The sequence below is a fragment of the Acanthisitta chloris genome, unplaced genomic scaffold, assembly GCF_000695815.1.
Source record: "Acanthisitta chloris isolate BGI_N310 unplaced genomic scaffold, ASM69581v1 scaffold2732, whole genome shotgun sequence".
NCBI lineage: Eukaryota > Metazoa > Chordata > Aves > Passeriformes > Acanthisittidae > Acanthisitta > Acanthisitta chloris.
Window position 1 is genome coordinate 62392 of NW_008660849.1, and position 23405 is coordinate 85796.

Here is a 23405-nt window from a genome sequence, read left to right on the forward strand (position 1 = left end):
ATTTCAGCTTTTCAGCATACTGTGTTAGGGCTGGTGGCAAATATCCAGAAGGAGATTCTGAACTGTGAATGTGAACAGAAGGGACGAGAGATCTGTGACTCATCTGCACACAGATGATAATTAAAGCAGCATGATTTTAGGAGGCTGCTGAGCAATAGGGAAGAGGTTGCAGAAAAGGGGAGAGTTGAGGATAGAGCTCCCTGGGACTGTGGCAAGCAGAACAGCCATGACGGAAGACTTTTGGAGCATCTCAGTGGAAAGAACGTCATGGAAAGAGCATATCTGGAGATGTCTACTTAGAAATGCAGTGTAAATTTGTAACAATATCTGTGTAATTTTAAAAATTCATTTTTATAGCACCTGCCAAGGATTACCTGTGCAAGCTTAAGAGGAGCTTGCAATTGCATTTTAGGTAAGAGACAGGAAAAAGATATTTTATTTTCCCTTCTCTCTGTTCCAAATATTTTTAATTCTCAGTGTCCCCAAGATCCATACCTTCTGCATCCAAAGAGCGGCTAGACCTCTTAAAATCTAAGATGTGGTAGAGCACCTCAAGAAACCTCTGTCATGCTCTTACTTCTTTGCCTGTTGCCAGAGGAAAATGTTACCCGCTTTCTACCTGTGTTGGCAAAGGTTTAGACTTTGTCATCACTGTTGTTGAGAACTTCTGTGAGAACCTTCAGCGATGACTCTAAGCTTCAGTCTTGTGGCTCTCTTGCCATAGCTGAATTGGGCAGAATTCAAACCAAACGAGCCTTTCTAGAGCCAGTAAATTCCCTTGAGCCAGTGACACTTGAACAGGCTCAGAGTAGGTTCCTTAAAGCTAGAACAACTTAGTTTTGATGGTGTGGTACCAAGACTGAAGGGGCTGGGAGTTATGATCTAAGCATTCTCAGGTTAATTTTTTTTTTTTGTTGCTAAGTAGCAAGACTGACAGACCATCCATTTGACTTATACTGGTATTAAAGGATTCAGTTACAGTTTTAATCAATTTGAGAAGCAAAGGGATTTAAAGGATGGCTTGGCTTAATTCCAACCAATGGCTACATTTCTCAAGAGAGATTTTATGCCAAAGGTTTGGCAATCCATGTGAATCTGAACCCTCTTTTAGCAATCATGTAATTCATTATTTTTGTTACAAATAGAGAACTGGAATTGCATAGTTTAGAACATTTTGTGTGACTTTAAAAACAATGGTGACAGCAATTCTGTCAGACATCTGTTTTTAAGCAGTACATAGAATCTAACTGGTGTCCTTTTAAAACTAGACATGGAAGATGAGTGGGATTGCTCATGAAAGATGCATTTCCCAGGTAGTTTTACTATCACTGTAAAAACTGTGTTTCTAACACAATTGCCTCCATCTTTATCTGCAAAATACTGCAATAAAACAGTGTAATATACACAAACACACACATGTAAACTGCCTTTCATGTAAATTCAGTTGGACTGCAGAGGAAAAAACTGTGAAGAAGTTCTACTAGAATTAGCTTCACTGACACATAAGCTGCTTCTGTATCAATTCTGCCTAGGAAATTGTCTTTCCTTGTAGGAAAAAATAAATTACGATGACTACATAATACATGAGCAACTAAGGCATTCTGCTCAACAAGAAAATATAGTGAAAGATGTCCATGCCACCTCCTGAGCACTCTGATCTAAGGATTACTAGAAATGCGAAAAGTTGCCCAAAGAACTAATGCATGTATTTCTGCAATTCTCTCTTTTTGTGCCTGTTAACTATTAGTATGTATACATTTTATTTTCTGAAGTAGCATAACTTTATTCTGAAGTTCAGTCATGGAGTTGGCAGGAACTTAAGACTGCCAAGAAGAGTGCAGTGCAACAGCTGCCTAGAATATGTGGCAAAACCCTGAATAATGATAGTAACAGTAGTGGTAGTGGAAATAATGATGGTATGTTTTGAGATTATAGCCTGCAAGTATCCTGAGAGAAGTGTCTGACAGGTAATTGCAATAGGTAATTTGACAGGTTGCCAACTCAGACTTGTAAACCAGATCATATATATGCAAAAATAGAAGTGGTTTCTGCTGAATATTTATCCCATAGTTATAATACCAGAGAACTGCATGAACAATTTTTTACCTGTGAGAGATGTGAGCAGTGGGATGAGTTGGCAGGTCTTCTAGATCTCAGTACTTCACATTTTGAGTCGAGATTTAATCAGCTTGGGTGCAAAGAAAACAATTAAGGAATAAGAAAAGTGGTAATTAGCTGATGCCATTCCCCATTTCTGTAGCATAGTAAGACAACTGTTTAAAAAGAAGGTAATAATAGTGAGGAAAGAAGAAAATAAAAATGGAAAAATATAGCATAGTAAACAATACTTTTGAAAAAAAGAAGTCCACAAATATTTGTACTTTTTATATGTTGTCTTGTGTGATTTGATTTGGCAATGTCTGGAGCAGGTTGCAGTAAGAAGTGTATGTTTTACAGCATTGTCACCAGTCAGTGCTGTCTAATTCAGTGGGTTTAATTTACACGTCTTCGTAATTATTGCTTGTGACGTTATGGTAGGATCTGTGCAGATAATAAGTAGAATTTGTTGTAGAAATAATCCAGAATTGTGGTTTGTTCTTGTCCTTCATATCTCCCTCCCTTACTGCCTTTTTGTTTTTTGCTTAGCCTTGTTCCAGCTGCCTCCACAAAGGTCATTTTTGCAAATTTTTTTATGCATGAGACAGAACTGGAAAGAATGACCACGAAAATCTGATACTAGTAGTAAATTTGTTCCATCATATTTCCCTCTCTTGAAGTGATAATGCCCAGTATTTGACTACATCTTCAGGAAATATAAATTAACACAACTTCTTTTGTTGTGTTGTTAACAACCTGTCTTTTAGAAAATAATGCACATTTAGAAGATAATTCATACTGTTTCAGCTGAAGTTTTATTTTGCTGGTTAGAAGATCATATACCCTAGCTTCAGTTATTGCATGGTTGTGAATATTTATGTGTGAAGCTCAGAGAATAACCAGGTAAAAGTAATATATCTCTTGCTGTAACTATGTATTTCAATTCAGGGACAATCACAGTATTGTTTAACAAAGTGAATAGCAAATTTTTAGCTTGTGTAGGAGTAAAAGTTTGGTTGCAGATTTTTCTGTGTGTTCTTGCTTTTTTAAAGAAGAAAAAAGTTGATGTTAAACTTGCATATGATCTGTTTCTTACCTTAATTGCAATGTTTTAAAACTGTAGTTAAACAGATATTTAAGAAAATCTTTCAGGAGTAAGATACAGGCTTGTGTGGAGGGAACAGGCATTCTCCAGGTGTGGGTGGTATGCTACTAAGAATAAAAATTTATTTCTAATTGCATAGTTAGAGACTTTTTATGGTGCTCATGTGCTTTAACCTCTTAGTTGAAATGAAATGGGTATGAAAAAGCAGTAACTGTAAATGGTAAAGGCCCCTGGTAATAAGCATCCAGCTGACCATTAGCTAAGGGATCTTTGTAGGGGGTGGGCACAGTTATCTTCATCACTTGCTTAAAGATAAAACAGCAGCACAGGGGAAATAAGCTGTTCCCTGTGACAGAAAGTGACATGTAGCTTCTGCGCTTGGGGTTGTTCAGAAGCAGTGTCAGCCCTCACCTCTAGGGATGACTGCAGGAAGTTGGAACAAGCTGCAGGGATCAGCATGGTGACCTTTCTCTGGATTTCTTTGAATCCTGGACTTTGGGGCTGCTCTGGGCAATGCCACTGTGGTTCTTTACATCCCTGCACATTTCCTCAAGTTCGTGCTTGAATCATGTTTAGTTGGATGTCATGGAAAAAGTATATTTTGGAATTCTTTTTTTTACCTAAGCTTTGCATATGCTCTCCTCCAGTTTTTCTGTCTTCTATGGTTTACTGACCTGCTAATAGTTCTCTTGCCTGAATATGAAGATGTAGTATAAACAATCTCGTGTCTGTTATGTGATGAGCTTATTTAGCAATTCCTCTTTCCAGACCCTGGATTTGTAGGGAATTGTGTGTTGAGGAGAGAGATTAAGGTTGAATCTGTTCGTCAAGTAGATGCCTGAGAAGTTTTTCAGTGGTTTTAATATATTTCGTAGATTCAGAGACATTTTAATTTTTAATATATACTCATGGTTTAGTGTTTCTTTGTTATTCACTGTTTTCTTGTTTGTAATAAGCCTCTACAGTATTTGAGAACCCAGAATCCTTCCTCCCTTAATAGTGAGACTTCTCAAACAGTATACTCTTTAAGCTGAATGTTTAAACTTACAGTAAGATCTTCCTATTACCAATGAAATTATTGTCTGCTTAAAAGCACTTTTTTTTGTCCTTCAAAATAAGTGTTGCAATCTCTTCCTGCTATTTTTGTAAAGTGATTCACAAGAAACCATGCAGAACATAGATGTATCCAGACTGAAAAATGTTACATGCCCTCCCACATATAATGACGAGATGTGTGTTTTGCTACTAAGATTGCAAATACTTCCTTGATGTCTGCATATAATTAAATGTGTTAGATTTTCTTTCCAGCTACACTTACTGGCAATGGTTCCTGAATGCCAACAGCTGTTATTAGGAAAATGCTCCCTGATCAACCTGCTATTTCTGCATTGGTTGTTTTATATAAAGCTTAAGAACACATTGGCTTTTCTTGCCTGAGTAACAAGTGTTTCATGGCTTAGAAGTTCATTCTTTTTTAAAGCAGTTGCATATAACAAAGTTGTTTTTCTAGCAGGATAAATGGATTTTCAACCGAGACTTTACACATGAAAACTTAGTCACATTTTTCATGTGGTTTATTAGCTGGGATATAAAGCATCAGTTCTAAACAGAGCTTGCACTAATTACTGTAAAGGTACAGCATCTGATGAACTTTAAAAAGAGTGGTTCTTTCACCAGTGTTGGTTGTGTTTCATGTGCTCTCTGCCTTGCTAATTCCTTTTCTTTACATCCACTGAGATTTTGACCTGTCAAAAAAACCTCTAACAGTCCCAGCCTCCCATCTGTTAGTCTTGCTTATAGAAAGTGCCTCTCATGCTACAGAAGGTAACAAGCATGTACATGCAGTCCCCAGAAGGCTGTATGTAATAAGAGGATCTGCCTCAAGTTTTCTGTGCATTTTGTATTTGGCATTTGTCCTCTCTCCCATTGTACAGTGTGTTACAATCAACTTTTCTTCCTCCTCACAGGGTTTTCATCCTCTTCTTCAGCAGACTATGCAAACATGTCAGTTCAGCTCAGCAAGAATTGTTCATCTCAGTTTCCTTGCTTAGTTACTTAAGGCTATTGCTGGTACCTCTATTTTCAGTGTTACCACTAGAAACAGGTTATACTTGTCCATGGTCAGGGATGACGGGTTGAAGCCATTTGTCTGGTGCACATGCAGCTAGCTGGTATATGTGCCAAAAGGATGTAAAGTGGAGAAGGAGTGCTATCTGTCCCAAGGAAGGAAGCAACAAGAACCTAGTGATCAGATAAAAACATTTACCAGTATTTCCTTTCTGTGGTGGCTTCACAATTTGGTTCCATTCTAAGTCTCTGAAATATTCTGTTTCATCCTGAAGACTTCAGTTCAGTTTAATTCTTTTTAGGGATAAATCAAGGACGGGGGAATGATTGCACCAATCTAACCTGCCTTTTGTGCTTTACTTTTTCAGGATTGCACAGTATACGAAACAGAGAACAAAATTCTTCATGTGGTGAGTAGTGTTTGGCTTCCTGTTAAGAAATATATTTCCATAGACCACATGGAATTTTAGAGCTGTGTGTTTTATGCTTTTTGTATGCAGTGCCATTGGGATAATGAACTGAGTGAATGTATGCAACTACTCATGAATGGGTCATGATGTTATGGAAGCCAAACTTGGCATGTGAGAAGCCAGGAACTTTGCAAGAGCTTGTGTTTGTCTGGCTCAGGCCCCTCTGTTATTTGTAAATTATAATCAGACGAATTATTTTGAAAAATGGCTTTTTTTTTTTTTTAGAGAGAGAGAGAGCTGGTTGCTAGGCTTCTGTAAAATCATATATGCTTAGGTTAGGTTAGAACTTCATTTTTACAGCTTTATTCCTCATAGGTGCATGAAGATAACCTAATGATAGGAAAATTAATGCAATTTTTCCTTTTGAATTGGCAGCATAAATACAGTGGTCTATTCTCAGAATCTCTAGGGCTAGTGATTGTAAATAAAGCAGATGAAAGTCAGCAGGGCATCAGAAAACACTGTGAGTTTGAAAGGCTGGTACTTTGGTGCACAGAATCAAAAGTTTGAGTAACCTTTGTCTGAAAACTACACCAAAGTTTTAGATATTAAATATGGGTACTTTAGATCTTAAATTGTGTTTCATGTTGTGGCTGAGGTTTAGTGAGTATTCAGTTAAGCCTGAGCTTCTTTCTAAAAGTTAGAAATGAAGATAGTCTCTCTAAGAGTGAATAATGAATTGGCTTAATTTATTCACTGTGTTTCATATATAGGTAGGTTTTGATAGCTTACTGTTCTTAGTACCAGAGCTTAAGCAAGAAATTACTGCATTTCTTTATTTTAGAAGGTTGATCTTCCCAGTGAATTTTGCAATACTTTTGGTTTGTTTTTTTAGCACTTCCATATCAAATGCTTGGCAGGCTGAGTACTAGAAACTTTTGATTTTTGAACAAAAAGCCTTCTTCCATTTTTAAGCTCCACTGGCACTTTTTCACCTGTAGCATGCAAAGAATTAGCAAATTTGGTGAGGCTGACATCGACATCTTTACTAGGCTGATCTCGGCAAATATTTAAGTAATGATGTTTTTAATTGCATAATCTTGGCAAAAGTTGAAGTGCTGTAAGTTAGAAATCATTATATATAGCCTGGTTTTAAAAACATGCTTGTCTGCTGTAAGAGCCAAGAGTTCTGACATCTGCTATATACAGTATATATCTTTTACAAATTAGCAGAAAGGATTATAAAGGGAGCTGGCAGTGTTTAGAGCTGATGAAGCATCAGTTAATACAGTCTTGAACAGACAACTTTGAGGAAACTGAGAGGGATTCATTTAAGATACATGTGTGCACAAAGTCGAGATAGGCTTCAAAAGTTATATTATCTCACATCATTCAGATTCTCAGGTTTATTTCTTTAATCTACAGTAACTTCATTGTGGAAGCAGATGGACATATATGTAATTGTATCTTCTATGACTAGTGCTCAAGCTTCCAAGTAAACATGAACAGAACATTGAATGTTTTAGTGAAGATGAAAAATGGCTATATGTATTACATAAAGCTTGGATCATTTCTGACCATATTGCATTTCAGCTGACGGGTGGGATTTAATGGGGGGAAAAGCTGACCAAAAGCAATCGGTGAAAGAGGTACATCTGTGACTAAATAATGAAAAGAAGGGATTTGAGATCATATTTTGAATTATTTCACACGTGCAGCTGAAATGGTTGATGACAGAAAGGGAATTGAAAGCAGTCACAATTCCCTCTAACTCCTCTCCTTGGAAGACAGAAAAAGGTGTTGTGCATTTAGCCCATTAGACAATCTGGGGGGGAGCAATCTAACAGTAGATTAAAAATGGAGAGAAAAGCCTACTGCTGTCAAGATCTTGAGAGTGTGCATGGTACTTCTATGCCAGTGTCAAAGAGAGGACATTAGATAACTTAGGACATAATATTTGAGCTCATGAGTACATACTAGATTAAAGATGCTCTAGAGAGGAACTAAGAATTTAAATCCCCTATTATAGACTGTGCATCCAGTAAATTTGCAGATGAATGTTAGAAACAAGGTTTTCTGATAATGAAAAAAATACTAGTAAATGTTGGTAAATGTGTAGAAGGAATTTTGAATGAGAAATGCTGGGACAACTAGGAAAGATTGGGAAGAGAAGACATGTACATAGATACTGTAGAGAGAAAGTAAATTCGCTTTTCTTTAATTCCAAGATTTAAGACCAAGCTATTGCAAGTCCACTTTCCACCTGGAAACTGCAACTCCTGAAAGTAACAGAAGTTGTGTTTGACCAGCATCCTATCCAGCTGCCTTTGAATGTTCAGATATCAGCATACAGCTTGGATGACTTAGCAAATTTAATTTAAATTTGTGGGCTCATTCCATATGATTTCATGTACCACTTTCTCTTTGTGACACAAGGAAACAAAGTTTCTCAAAAAAAGTGAAAGGCAATGACTTGCAATTAATTAGCAATTCATGAAGATAGCCTAAGGAAATCCTTGTTGCAAGGTATTGTTCTCACTAAAGTTTGAAGTAAAATTTTATGCGAACTTTGTTACATAAATAAAAAAGAACTACAGCTACAGAAATGAAAACTTAAATGACAGTTATGTACCATTATTTGTTAGGACAACAAGATACTTACCACCTTAGTAGCAGACCATTGGATCAAAGTAGTCAATTTTTGTCCACATTGTGTTGGTGATCCAGTGGTTTACTTTGTTGAACTTGTGCTCTGGGTTGAGCACTTCCACTGTTCACATGGCTCAAAGTGTTATTTTGGACTCATGTGCTGTAGTTCAGGGCTGGAGCTCCGTAAGCACACACCTTCTGTGTGCCCTCTTTGCGCTGGAATGAGCCTACTTTGTGCCAAATTAGGAAGCAAAAGGATGCATGGGCACAGGTGGGGGATGAGATCACTCTTCTGTTATTGAAGTGTGTACATGGAACCTCCAAAGTTAACCTGTCACTGAGTCGTCTTGTCTTCCTCTAAAACTTGATGGAGTAGGCAATATCCCTTACCAAAGGCAAGATCCTCAAATAAATGCCTGATTGGTTTGCTTTAATTAGGTAGGGCCAAAAAGTAGTTCATGTGCTCATATTCTAACGGCAGCAATTTCTTTTGAAAAACAAATGAATGCCCTCTTTCCTTCAGAAGTGGCAGTGTAGGTGTACAGGTGGAGATTGCTGAATCACCTTGCCCATAGATAGGAGGTTTTAACGTCAATAAACGTATTCGCACGTTAGCTTTTTACATATCACTCATACATTTTAGGAAATGGTATTCTATGGAAGCAGAACTCTATAGCTTCAGCTTATATTTGTGAAAGAAATATTTTTGTTTGCTCCAAGTAATCCAAGTCACTCACAGTATTAGGATAAGTAGTAAACTAATCTATGTTATTCAAGTGAAATGTATCTAAAGGAAAAGAGGTCTGATTGAAAAATTATGAAGTTTAAAGAAAAACTGCTTACTTAAACTTGTTTATTTCTTCTAAATGGAGTTCCAATGTATGTCTGAGGAAAAAATGTTTCTTCTAGAATTTTTTGTCCTCGAACTGCAGGAGTGTTGAAACAGTTATTTTAAAGACAACTATATTTCTAAAAGTTTTGGTGTTTTTCTTGGGAATTCATTCGCAGAAACACGTGGTTTTGTGGAATAAGAAGCATAAAGCCACACAAGAGTAATGCATTTGGCTTTGCTCATTAAAATGTTGATATTTCTGAAATAATCATGAACACAGAGAAATGCTTCATATTTCTTCTAGTTCATTTTTCAGTATGTTTTTTCCAAGTTAGCTTTTTCTCAGTAAGCAATGTAATAAATAGTTAAATAATAATAGTTCAAATAATTTATTAATATAAACAGAAAGTAAATAGCACCAGAAAATAAGACCAACAGAAGTAGATGACAATAGAAAATATAAATTGAAGAACAAGTTTTAAAATACACTTGGTCTAAATATGAAAGGCTAAGCCATAGATGTGGTGTTCGCTTCAAAATTAGAAATTAGAATGCTTTTGCTAGTTTATATTTGGAATTTTTATATTGATTTAACTTGAGATGATAAAATGTTTGGAAAACTGCTCAGCTTAAAAGGGTATCAGTTCTGCTTATTCGGGCAGTTAGAATTTAATCGTTGCAAAAGTCTGAATGGAGCTTTAAAATGTTTGAAGAATAATTCATTGATTCCATCCAGCTGTTCAAGGCTGTGTGTGATGGAAATATCTAGTTCAAATTAATCCATGTGAAGCAATAGAGTATTAAAGGGAGAGCAAAGCAAGTAGGACTAATTATAGAAAATAGAAGACAGGCCCCAGTCAGATTAATATATGTTTTAACTGAGTTTTCTTTTAATAATTTTTCTTCTAACTTTTTATAGTTTAGTTCTATAAGAAAAGAGAATGTTTTCCTAAAGAGTTTTGCTTTCTTAAAATTATGCTGCATTTGTTGCAAAGAGAAAATACAGTTTTATTGATTTGAAAAACTGTAGAAAGTGGATCTGCAGAGTGAAGTTAATATTCAGAAGTTTTTTGAAAAACAAATGAGCTATTTAAATTAAAAAAGAAAGTTGCAATGAAAGTTGAAAAAGAAAAGAATAAGTAATGGATCAGAATGTTCTCGTTTTGCTAAGAGCCTTATGGAAACACAGTGATGATAATTTGCTCCTGCCCACTGTATTTGAATATTTGTTATAGAACTATAATGGACTAAAAATACATTGTCAAATGTATCATTTTTATAGTCTTAAAAAAAGAAAAATGAGTAAGTAACCACCTTCTTCCTTTCAAGAGTCTATACCTTGCAAATTGTACCAAGCAATATTCACTCTAATAGAAGCCTCTATTTTTGCATCAAAAATAAGATTTAGTTCACTGTTTAAACTTGCATTTGTATGTATATATGAAGTGCATCAAATGTTCTGGACTTATTAGGTGATTGATAATTATTTGGTTTGTCTTAATCTAGCTGATTAGGCTAATTAGACTTCATTGTTCTCGTATAGTTTTAACTAACTGAGCTTTTTCTTTTAAATCGATTAAACTTAGCAGTGCCAGGACATTTCTTACTTTTAGTCTTGAATGTCCTATGTCTTACAGGTATCCTAGCCCTCATTCAGAGGGTGTAGGCGAGGGAGTTGATGAGGGAGGCCAGTGCTTTTCTTGCCCTAAGTATGTGGCACAAATAGGCTTCTTATACTTTCAGAAGAAAGCTAAAGGAATTGTTAGTTATTTTCTTGAAGCGTCTGTAAGTTTTGGATGGTTGGGGAGAACCCAGGCTTATTGTCTAAAATAATTGCTTTTTGTTCCCTAGGTCTTGAAACTATGCCAGAAAAAAGAAAACTGAAATACAATGCATAGTATTCTGAAATTAGATGAGCAGTTTAATTAAAACTAAATTAGTTAGTCGTTTCTTGGAAGTCCAGGCCAAGTGAATATGTCAGTTTGCTATGCAATAACAGTGAGTCTTAAATTCATAATCCTACAGGAAACATCCTTTACCCTCCAAAGGAAAGAACAGTTCTCACATGGAAGGCAAAACGTTTTTCAATGAAATGAGTCTGATGGACAGAACTATTCCATAATTACTAAGCAGATATGCTGTGATTAGGTGCCATTATCTGGAGTGGCTGTTTCTTGAGCAGCTCTCTTTATGTGTGCAGTTAGTTATGGCATGCTGTCTTACCGCATCACTCAGTTCCACTAATGCTCTGTTAGAAGAAATACAGCTAATTCTGTTGGTCAGGAACTGAGAGAAGTAATTCAAGAACTTTAGTTCTCACTTTTCCGTTCCTTCTGTTTTCTTTTGCTGTTTCCAGTCACTTCTGCTACCACTGTACAGTAATAAACCTGATAACATTTAATTGCCCTTTCGAAGTTATCTGTCTTAAACTTTTGTCTTCACCCTAGTGAGATCTGGGTACTCATGAAGTGGGAAAGTTTTTATAGTAATGCAGCAGAGTTTTGCCCTAAATATAATTTCTAGGAAGACAGTTATGTATGCATCCCCACGTGTTGAATGAGTCTTTGCATTTTGGAAAGGTCACAGAATTTGAAGCCTTAATCTGAAAGTGCATCCTCTGGTTGTAAGGTCTTCTCTAGGACTTTGCTGTGATATCATTTATTCTGCTTAGAATGGGCATGATAATATGCTGTTGGACTGCAGTATGAATGTCTAAGAAAGCTGCAAGACTCTAAAGGCAATAATCTTTTAGAAATGCAGTGAAGCATATGGTAGATTTATTTATCCTAGTAACTTGGTGAATTTGGCATCCAGTATTCCCAGAGCTCCTCTCGGGGAATATTCACACCACCTTGTTTTAAGATTGCAACCAATTTAACTGTATTGGAATGCTGATCTTCATAGGCTTGCTGTATAGACTGTCTGTACCCCTCTCATGGAGAGGCAGAGGGAGAGCAGCTGCAACAGAGAGCTATTTGATGCATCTCAACTTAGGCTTCTGTTCCACAAAATATCCTGGACTTGCCTCACTCCTCTCCTTTCCCCATCATCTGTCAAGGCAGCTGAGGACTTTTTTTAATGAGGAGCCATGTCTGTGAACTTGAAAAGGCAAACGTTGTGTTAGGTGGTAGGAACACTCCTTTTCTGTGTGTATTGGCATCTCTGCAATGCAACAGTTGAAAATAGGAGAAAAAGGTTAATTCATTGTAAACACAATTTTCTCTGCTAAGGACCCAAAAATTTAGTAGTTTCAGAGGAATTTAATAGGAAGAATAGGCTAAGGATACATGAAAAATTCCATTTTCATCTTCAGAGAATAATTTGTAATATAAAATTCTTCACGTTGCATGCAGAGAGCTGAGTGCTCTGCAGTTTCTTTGAAGCAATTTTTCAATAATTGTCAGTGCAGTTAATAGAGATATGAAAATACAAATAACATGGCAACACTGTATTAAAAAACCACAAAGAAACAGAAATCTAAGCTTTTGTTTTTATTATGGATTTTTATATAACTTTTGCCTTTTAAAAATGTCAGCTCAGAACAATTTTCATATATCGAAAAGGCATTAAAGAAACCCAACTTTCAATAAAGTTCACTTTTTCACTTCTTCCTAATTCAGGTAAAGCACAAAGCATTCTTAACTCTGTTTTATATATTTCTTGACTTCCAGTATTCAGTAATGTTTCTTCATAATGAAAAAACAGAACGGATGGAGGGGAGGGGTGTGTGGCTATGCTTGAAGATAGTATTTTATCTGGGAGAAGGTCATGTTGGTAGTACAAATTTTGTTATAATTTCCATTTTGTTTTGTTTATTCATCCTGAAACATTATTGCTCAATAAAATAAGCGCTCTATATACAAACCTTCCAACTGTTTGTAAATAATTTAAAGAAATCAAATTTCAAATCCCAATGTACTGGTCTGTAACAGGATTTAGAGTACAATGTCCTTGGATATTTTTTTTTGCTTTTATCACATAAGTTTATTTTATTTTCATTTTTGCATGAGATATTTGTAGTTTATCATTTGGAATTATAATGATGATTTGGCAAGGAGGTTATATCCAGTTTTATGTTATTTTTCCATAGCATTGTTGTAGATATTTTTTTACTGTAAGTAGTATACTTTGCAGTCTTGGAAGATTGCAACAGTCATGTGCAGTTGTGTTTCAGTCATTTGAGGAGACTGGTTAGCTTTCCTCTTTTTAATTTTAGAGGAGTTAAGCTGGTTCTCAATTGATTTTGGAGATAGCCACAGTTTTGGGACCAGAAGAATGTCCTAATCCCTAAATTTGCTGACAAAACATGCATTTGGAAACCTGAACTGAGGAATCGTTTTAAGTTGCTGATAGGAGACTTCACAGAAAAGCCTGAAATTCTCAAAAATCTCTTTCTTAGGGGAATATGAGAGAATTATAGGAAAACCTCACAGCTTCCCTGCTTCTGAGAAGAGAGTGTTCAGGGCGAGAGAGAGCAGGAGACAAATAGTACCCGTTTGACAGGAACTTTTTCTGTCTTGCTGCAAAGAGGCTGCCAAGGATATTTGGTTTAAGAGTTATCCCATCATGAAGTGGTGATCTATTGTAATCTTTATGTCTGCAATAGTAAATCATTTTTGGCAGCAGTAGAACATGAAAAACCCAGTCCAAAGACAATTAGCATGTTTTATTAGTATAGTACAAACATCAGAGTTAATGGGAGTTATGCATCATCATTAAGAGCCTGATTGTCATCTGTGCTGAACATCTGCACATTCCATGGAAATTAGTGGGGTTTGGGGCACTTAATGTCTTTGCCAAAGGTGTGGGTAGGGTGGGGGTTGGAGTTTAGCAGATGCTCCCCATGTACTTGAGCACAGCTCAGAAGAAGGGCTCCTATCCCCAAGAGTGCATGGGACCAGCTTGTGCAGTGCCTTTTTCTCTCTACTCAGATGCAAAAGAATTTGCCTCTTGTTTATCCCTGGTCCAGTGCTGTGTTAGTTCAGGGTCATGACAGGAAATATATTTTGTATTGCAAGCCTGACTGAGGTCCTTCTCTCTCTTCATTTCCATCTGCCTTGTATGTACTTGAAAAATGTGATGGTTTAAATTGTGAGTTGATATACAAATAGTTAGCCATGGTATATTTATTGTGACATTTTCTTTTCTCTTTCCTAGTGTAAAACTCTCTCTGGTGTCTGTGATCACATTATCTCGCTCTCTTCTGATCCACTGGTTTCCCAGTCTGCCCATCTTGAAGTGATCCAGCTTACAAACATCAAGCCAAGTGAAGGGCTGGTAAGAAGTACGCAGTTAATCAAACCCATCATCCAGGATGAGAAAGTGATTTTAAAAAAAAATCTGTTGTATATGTGGAAAGGAATAGGTCATTTTAGCCTTTCCTGTTTTAAAATCTGAAAATAGTTTGATTTGTTATGTTTGGTTTCTCATGCAGCTGGGCCAACAGGGAAGTATTTTGTAAAGCTGACTGAAGTATGCAAAGAGTTCAGTAAACAGGGAGAAATGAGCAAGAAGTTCTTGCCATTTATACCAGCTTCTGAAAAATGGTTCAGATTGTTCTAGGATCTTGAAGTCTGAAGGGATTTAAATTACTAAGATCAACTCAACCAAGAAGTTTGCGTGGGCTTGTGCACAAAACCTGTCAAATTCTGGAAAATGTTTCATAGTATCTCTGGGATATAAAGCTATTTTATAAGTTATTCAACAGCTCTACAGCACTGCTGATAAGTAACTTAGTGAATTTTATTGCAAGAACTCTGCATTCTTAATCAGGTGCTTGTAAATGCTCTCAGTGCAGCCATCCTGTGTTTGTTGTTCAAGTGCTGACCATTGATCTTTTGTTTACTTAAGTATCCAACACACATTGCATGGAGAAAGACAACACTGGTAACAATTCCAGCTATAACAATGCCTCTTCCCACAATCCTTGGAGGTAGTAGAAGGTGATCAGAATACAGTTAAACATTTTTTGCCTAAAGAAATAGCTTTTGCAACTTCTGCCCAAGTTTATTATTGTTCCATTTTCTTGAATGCAAAGGACAACTGCTGTACTTTTGCAGCAGGTTTTTGAAGTGGTATGGATGTTGTAGTTTTGGGGAGTATTTAGATTTGTGGGTTGGTTGTTGCTGGATTTTGGTTTGGTTTGGTTTTTTAGCAGCAGTTTTGATATGCCGAGGTATTTAGAGCAATTGTACACTAAATTGATTTTCCATTCTTTTGGAAAATCACAATTAAAAGATGAGAAAAACCCCAAACACTTGGATGAGTAAATACTGCCCCATCCTTTTTTTTTTTAATCTGCAATTTGTTTTTCCTTCCACTATTAGCTTTCTTTTTTATCTCTGAATCCATTTCAAAATCCTCCAGGATTTCAGCTTTCTATGGATTCTCTCCTCCCTCTCTCTCCCTCCCTTTCTCCTGTAATTTTAACTCTTCCACCACTTTACTGCAGTCAACAGTTTGAAATTCTATCTTCTGTTGTAATGAGGAAATCTTCCTTGTTCTCTTGATCACCTCTTTTGGAGTTCTGTCTGTTCTTATCTTTCTTTTTCTTTCTGTCTCGTGACTATTTTGTTGGGTTTTTTTCCCTCTTTTAAGTTGTTATGTAGGTTGCTGTTAATTTCCAGAGACTGAAAAATGTTGAGTGGTATTTTTGCAAATAGGAATGTGTTTCATGAGTCTCTTCCTGCTGGGTAGCTGATGAGAAAATCTTTTTCCCTCTCTGTGCCTCTGTTTTATATCCTCTGTTTGTCTTATTATCTGTTTAAACTGGAAGCTCTTCAGGTAGGGCTTTTTCTTTTAATGTGTTTGTGAACCAACTGAACAGGGTCTCCATGCCGACTGAGGACTAGCATGTCATTGCCATAAAAATAACTATGTATTTTTTTTAAAAAAAAAAGAAAATGCCAACTATGCAGTAAAAAGCCTTAGAAGGATACAATGCTATTTTGATGCAATCATGGGTTTTTTTCCCCTTTATCCTTACCTGTATGCTGCTATTCTGTTGCCTCTGTATTGTGCCGTCTCCTCTAGATTGTGAGCTCTCCAGAGCAGGCACTAAGGACAGTATATTTGCGCCGCAAGGGTGAATTTCATACTTTTCCCTTTGTAACAGTGCTAATCTTGCTAACAGATCATCTTTGTCGCATTTTTGGTTCTTTATATACTTTTGGGTTGTTGGGCTTTTGTTTGCTGTTTAAACTACTAATATATGTCAATTAAGATATAGTAAATGCATGTCAGTCCTGCTCTGCTGAGTGCTAAGTGTGTCAGTTTGAGAACTGGTGGTGAAGCTTGGAGTTGTGAATGTTCTCTGCACATCAGAAGCACTTGGATGAATGTGAAGCTCGATAACTTCTGGACAATCTTTCAGGATTTGCACAATGATGGAGGTGGAAAAATGGTTTATTGTCAACTTTCTTGTAGATTTTTGACCCACATGACATTTCTGTGCCGACTCTACCAATCACTAGATAAAGTCTTCTATAAAGATGCAAAGACTTGAAGCAGAAGGAAAAAGACAAGGATGGCTGCTAACTGGGAAGACGTTTTTGTCACCTGTCATAAACAGAATATCTAACGTCTCAAATTTAATAGCTAAGAAGCTAAAATAAATCTGGGAGAGGAAAAAAAGGAGAAGAGAAGGAAATAAAAAGTTTGGAAATTATGCTATTTGCCTTAAAGTCATGGTAAATATGACAGAATTGAGAAAATGGTTGAAGTCTTTACAACTTAAAACAGACTGGAGCGCTATCAGGATGCTTTAATCTGCACAAATAATTCCTTCACTGTGTTTGATCTTTTGTTGTGGAAGTGTAAGTATTTGTCAGAGTTAAATGTAAATTGCCAGACTAATACCTTAATGCAGAAGGAACAATTAAATGTGTTGCAGGGTTCACAATGTCTTATGGATATCAAAACTAGCTAACATCTATGACTAACTAACCTGTCAAACAACTAAATCTGTCAAGCAGGAAATGTTGCTAGGGTATAATGTGAGGAACATCTTGTGTACTGGGTAAAGCAATGTTATGGTTGGGTTTTGGTGTTGCTTTTTTGCTTTTTTTTTTTTTTAAATTATTTATTTTTTAATCTCTATCCCTGGTCTGTTGCCCAGGTGTGGTTATGTGACTGGCTGCATTCATGTGTTCTCCTGTGAGTCTTGCTGGGGGAAGAGATGCAGCCTGCAGTCATTGTGCAGTAAGGGAAAAAAGAGTTGTCAGGGTAGAAAACTATTTTAAAAGCCTTAAAATGGGTTAATGTGGTCAGCTCTGCAATCTCCAAGATGCTCCAATGTGTAATCCCTTCTTTTTTCTTGTTTTTTTTTTCTTTTAGGATTTAGAAGTTGTTTCATCTATATCAGTATACAGAATTTAATTTTCTGTTTTTACAATATTGATATTCTAGAGACAAAATTGACTAATTTAGGAAGTATCTTTTGCCATGAAACAGGCTTTAAAATACTGATACCCGACTGAAAATAGTAAGTGTATTTAGACAAAAAACCAGGAAACCAAGGTTTTCTTGGGTAGTTTTTCTGCAACAGTCACTTTCTATTTTATCTTTATTTTTAATATAGAACAGGATATCAGAGAACTGTAGCAAGGGATAATCTTGAACTTCAATTTCTTCATGTTCATAAAATCTTTTTAATCCCAGTCAGGTAAGGTACTTGTGATGTGATTTCAGGCTCGCAAGATTCATAAATGCAAAGGTGAACTCACCAGAACATGAGAGTGATTACTCTGGGTTCCTTTTTACCTGTTGAAGCAAACACAAAATGACCTTGTCATATAACAAATCACTCATAAAATACAAGTCGTAGATACAACATGGTGTGGCAGCTGATTAGGAGTGCACTGCTGACTCCCTTTCCAGGAATTCAGTGTACTGCTAGTCATAATATTTCTCCTGACTTTTTTAGTTTGAAATACTGGAGGAGCTGGGAGAGAATTATGAACAAGGTTCTGAGAGCTGTTCGGGGTTAAAGAGGCACATGCAGCTCTGGAGGACTCCACTAAAATTGTGTCATGGCAAAAGTAAAAATTTGTTTATGGTGTGTGATAAAATAGAATTGCTATCTACTTTTCCATCCAGCATTGCGTAGAATACGTTAGAAGTATATCACATTCTGTTTTCATTCATTTTTTAAAAAAAAAAAGCAAGCAAAAAAAGTTGCAAGGTCTCTTTTCTAATGCTCAACTGAATCACCAAGTTAAAATGTTATGAGTGGTTTGAAATTAGAAATTGGACTTCTACCCATAACTGATCAGGACAATCTCATGTAATTAAGCATGAGTTACCTGTTCTGTAGTCTAGGTATGCATTTGTTTTTCATTACTAGGTTGGTTAACTTCTATTTTAGTCATATAAACTGGATTATCCTTCCTTTTATTTGACCTGATTTTTGTAAATTCTTAGGGACCATGGCATCATCACTGAATACCTAAGATGTCTATCTGCCACTTTGTTTCAGTACAAATGAACAAGCACACACACACTGATTTGCCCTTGTATTCTTGATCACTAAAACTACTGTGGATATTGTGCAGCCACAAGGAGGCAGAGAGGGGAAAATTTGTAAATATCTGTGGTATTCTTGTGTTCCAGGTCAAACAATTGAAGCTAGAAACATTCTCTTCTCTGTATCATTTCCCATATATTTTTCACTTAAAATGAGGAGTGGAGCAATGTGGCTTAAAGGGGCTCATTTTTCTGTTATGTAATGTTACCTCTCCTCATTTAAAAGCTGCTTTATGACAAGAATTACATTGCCTTTTGTGAAATTTGTGCCATGGTAGTAGTAAAGCATTTATTAATTTTTCACATGTGGAATAAATGCAATCTAGGGTGGTTTTTTCAGCTTTCCTCTTCCCTCTCTCTCTTAATGTGAGCAAAATCTTGATCTTAGCCTTTAAAGAACGCTCTGAAAAAGTTCTTTCTCCTCTTTTGCTTTTTTTGAAGTATTAAATTTGTAGGAAAGACTAGATTGGATGTGAATTGCACTCTGCTATGACAGTACACTTGGATGACCTTACTATCCTTTGGAATAATGCTTTGCACAAAACTAAACACCATGTAACCATTAACTGTGAGACTTTATCCTCAGTTTTCACCTTGATGTTTAAAGTTGAAAGCAGTAATTCGCTGTCAATAAAAATAAAGACGTGGCTTTCGTCAGAAATTGCTCTGTCTGGGGACCTGACTCCAAGTTCCTGTCACCATGGTCACCGTGATTTGAGCTCTTGCCATGTTGCAGGGTGAATGGCCCAGTCACTTAGATCTGGATCCTGAGAGAGATTTAGGCCCTGATTGTTGGTGATTTGAGGGTAGGTATGAGTATCAAATAACAGATACCAACATATCTCAGACTCGTGTGGCTCATTACCCTTTCTGTAAGACGTGTGTATATTAGTGTTGATGTGTGTATAGTAGTGTTTCCCTACCTCACAGGGGTGTTGTGAGGATAAATGTATAAAAAAGCCATTCTATATTTGAGATAATTGAGTTAAGTGGAAACTACATGCATGGAGCCAATCAATGGACAAGTTACCGAAAGTACATAGAGGAGCTGGAAGTTGAAGGGTAATGCTAGGGCTTCTGACTGTGTAGTAGCAAACAGATTCTTGATTTGTTACCTTCCAGCTGTGGCAGCTGAACATGAGAACTGGATTTGATGCCATTACTGCTATGTAATTGTGCAGAGCTAAATAGAAGTTCTCCTTTGAGCCCGCTATCCTAGGAAACTCATGAAGTTTCTGATTTTATATTTTACTGGGGATATTACCCACTTTGTTAAGTGGACTGTTCTTGTTGCTGCTACCAAAATGTCTGTGAGTTCTGGTCCCAAATTAGATTAGTCCAACCTGCTACATCTTCTTTGCCTCTTTACCATACTTAATCACCAATAAGTGCAATTTGTTCCTTGGCTAGGAACAGAGTTGTCTGTGATACTCTGATTAAAAGGAGAAAATGTAGGTTATTGAGAGGTTGTTTACTCAAGTGCTCAATGTTTACCTGCTTTCTGTGAAGTGGTTGGGGGAAAGGAGATTCCTCAGAATTTGTTGAATGCTGAGTGTATGACAATTGTCTCCTTTTTCCTTCTCTCAGTGTCATAGTGGATGCTGCTAACCTGTTTGACTTAAGGCTTGATGAAAAAGCATATTTGAGACACTGTCTCAGACTACCCATGCAGGAACTGGTCTGTTCATAAACTGCCCCTCCTCTTTAATATTTTTTTTGAGAGGAGTGGGATAGCTAGCAAAGTTAATGTGTAAGTTTTTATCATTGAGTTTTGTAGCTGAACTGTTCAGTGAGATGAGTGGAGCTATAGAAAGTCTTAGAGCCATTTTGCAGGCACACTTCTGAGCATTGGTTAGCAGTTTGAAGTTATGTTTGCAGCATTGTCTACTGAAGACTCCAGATCTTTTAAAACCCAATGTGGTTTTCAAAGCAAAATGGAAGTATTGATCATACTAAGGCAATTTGTAATTCTGGGACTTTTTGTGATCAGGTGTTATATTTGTAGTTGAAGGAGTATATTAAAAAACTTGGGAGTATTGTGGTAAAAGTTTTTTTTTTTTTTGCTGTTGCTAATTCAGGCCAAAGTCATTTGGGCTGCTGTTCTTGAAGTGTATCAAAAGCTACTTTCCTATCGAGAGACAAATTCTTTATGGCATGTATTAAAGTCCACAAATCTTAAAAAAAAAAAAAAAAAAAAAAAAAAAGGAGAAAGAAAAGAGAGAGGTTCTTTTAGAGATATGCAAGTTTTGTTTGGATGGTGATGGTTTGTGAAACACTTTAAAAATTCTTTCCCATGATGTCTTTTTCTTAGGGTATGTACATTAAGTCAACATATGATGGTCTCCATGTAATTACTGGAACAACAGAAAATGTAAGTATTGTTAATACTGTATGTTCAGGCCTGGAAACCTTTTTGACCTTACTTGTGGTTAATGCTTTCCCTTTGCAACAGACTACGTTTTGCTTGCAAACGTGTGCTAGTTGGCTGTTGAGGACCAATGGCATGTTGGATAGCAGAGATGCTTGTGCTTGTTCACCTCAGAATTGAAAGAGTTGTTCTCATTTGAGGACCTGGAGAATCGGTTTTGATTTGTTCTTGCCAGACACCTAAAATGCTGCAGTTGATCAAGATAGGAAGCAGCTGTCTTGGAGTTACCTGGCTCTGTGAATGAAAGATAAATGTCTATATTATGTATAGGCTGTTATGCTGGAGTTTGCTGCAGTATTAGACAAACAGCTTTTATATTTTCCATCTATCAAGCTTTATTTTGTAATAAGTGAATGCATGGAAGTGGACATCCCTTCACATTGACAAATACCCATATATTTCTGCATGAATTTCTGAGTAATGCCTGTAGAAAGGAACACTTATTACCAGTCTACTAATTCTCATTGAAGGCATTAAACAGCAAGCAAAACAAACTGACTACTTTTCAAATGCCTTTGAAATACAACCTCTTTTCCTTGTACACCATATTTAGAGAACTGGCTGTCTATTAGGAGGTGAGCAAACTGGTAATTTTTTGGGGGAAGGCTTCTATCCGTGATCTTCAATTAATATGGAACAATCACTAAACAACACTGAACTGTTCCATAATGGTTTAGGCAATTCCTTACAAAGATTTTGATGGCATTTTCTTAAAATGAAGCTGTCAAAAATGTTTGTTTTATCCTGCTACTGTGTCATACTGTGGGAAGTGCAAACTACCTGCAGGGTATTTACAGCTGCTGCATCTGATCTGCAGTGAGATTCTGTTAACATCTCAATCAAATAGGAATATTGTTTTCATCCTTTCATAGAAGCTGCAATCAGCCTTTTTTCTCTCTGTTTTCTACTGCTACAGGCAGGATATCCATGGGTTATACCCAGTAGAGGATACCTGATGTAGAACTTTTGTCTTAGAATAAGGAAAATGTAAGGAATTTCATCTTTGAAATCAAAATTCTAGTGAGTCAGCCCTACAGCTACAGATATCATCAGTGAAATTAGCAAAACTAAACAAACCCAAAAGAACTGTAGCTTATTCTAGAAAATATATGAAATAAAGAGAATGGTTTTTATGGTTGAATTTCTCTCAGATTAAAAAAGGAACAATTTCTCTCCATGACTTACTAATATTGGATTTAATTTCCCAGGGGCAAAGATAAAAATAAAATCTTAATGCATTCCCTCAAAACTCTTATCTTTTGTGATTCATGAATATAATTTAAAGCTATGTCAGGAAGCTTCAGTCATGATGACTTTTCTGCTGTTGTTACTGACTTTCACTCCCTGTGATACCCTGGAGGTGCTCACAGCAGACCAAGAAACTGCAGTCTGCTGTCAAGGGAAAAAGTTGTTGTGTGTTAAAGCATTTGTGAAAATGAGTAGAGCTTTGAAGAACGTAAGGTGTCTTCTGCTTTTAAGATCACAGTTGTTAGCCGCTTCCTTTAACGCACACACAAGGTTATGATTCTGATAGATGGGAGGAGAAGTATCTAAGCAGCATGGCTAGAGCAAGATCATGATGGTCCATGTGTGATCTGACATGCTGATCTTCACATGTTTACTATTTGCGATGCAATTTAACTTCTAGGAAACAATACAAATCCAAATTCTCTTCCATTTGAACCAAATTTTGTATACTTTTTCTTTCCAATTCTACTCTTCCAAGTGAGACACTGGCAGACATTTTTGTCTAAAAGATCCCAGAGAAGCATGTCTCTGTATTAAACACAGTAACATGGTAGTTCTACCCATGTTTAATGTAAGAGAGTAGTTTTGTAACCTAGTTCTACTTTTTGCCATTTGAGGTGTTTAACGTCCAGCTGCAGAGCCCATTAGAGTTTGGATCTTGCTGTCCAGCATTAGGAGTCATCTCTCCCAACACACGAGACCTGCAGTTCAAAGCAGCTAAGCTCTGATCTCAAACTTGCAAGAGCAGTGTTCCTCACAGGTCACTGCCCTGTAAGAGCTTCTCACTGCTGGTCCTATAGCATTAGAGCAAGCTGAGCTTTCTGGTTCATATCTTTTATCTTTTGTTTGGAAGTAACAAATCTAAAGGGTGTATTGGTGCAGCAAGAGGTTTTAGGTTTCTTGTTGAGTAGCCCTTTTAGACCATGTTGGAGAGATTCTTTTAATTCATGAACCCAAGGTATCCTTCAAATAAGGCCATTTTGTCATTTGACTTTCCAATAGAAAAGAGTATTTTTCTCAAGTAATAGCATGCAGGACATCTCCAGC

At 36.6% G+C, this 23405-nt stretch overlaps 1 protein-coding gene across 1 annotated transcript in view; it reads left to right on the top strand.

Annotated features, from left to right (window-relative positions):
* CNKSR2 (connector enhancer of kinase suppressor of Ras 2) overlaps positions 1–23405 on the top strand; it is a gene marked incomplete at its 5' end in the record, with an annotated part of 160947 nt that overhangs the window by 30367 nt on the left and 107175 nt on the right. The window contains 3 exons of the mRNA XM_009069964.1: positions 5638–5679; positions 14318–14437; positions 20994–21053. Of these exons, the coding sequence (XP_009068212.1) occupies positions 5638–5679; positions 14318–14437; positions 20994–21053 (222 nt within the window). The remainder of the gene's footprint in view (positions 1–5637; positions 5680–14317; positions 14438–20993; positions 21054–23405) is intronic.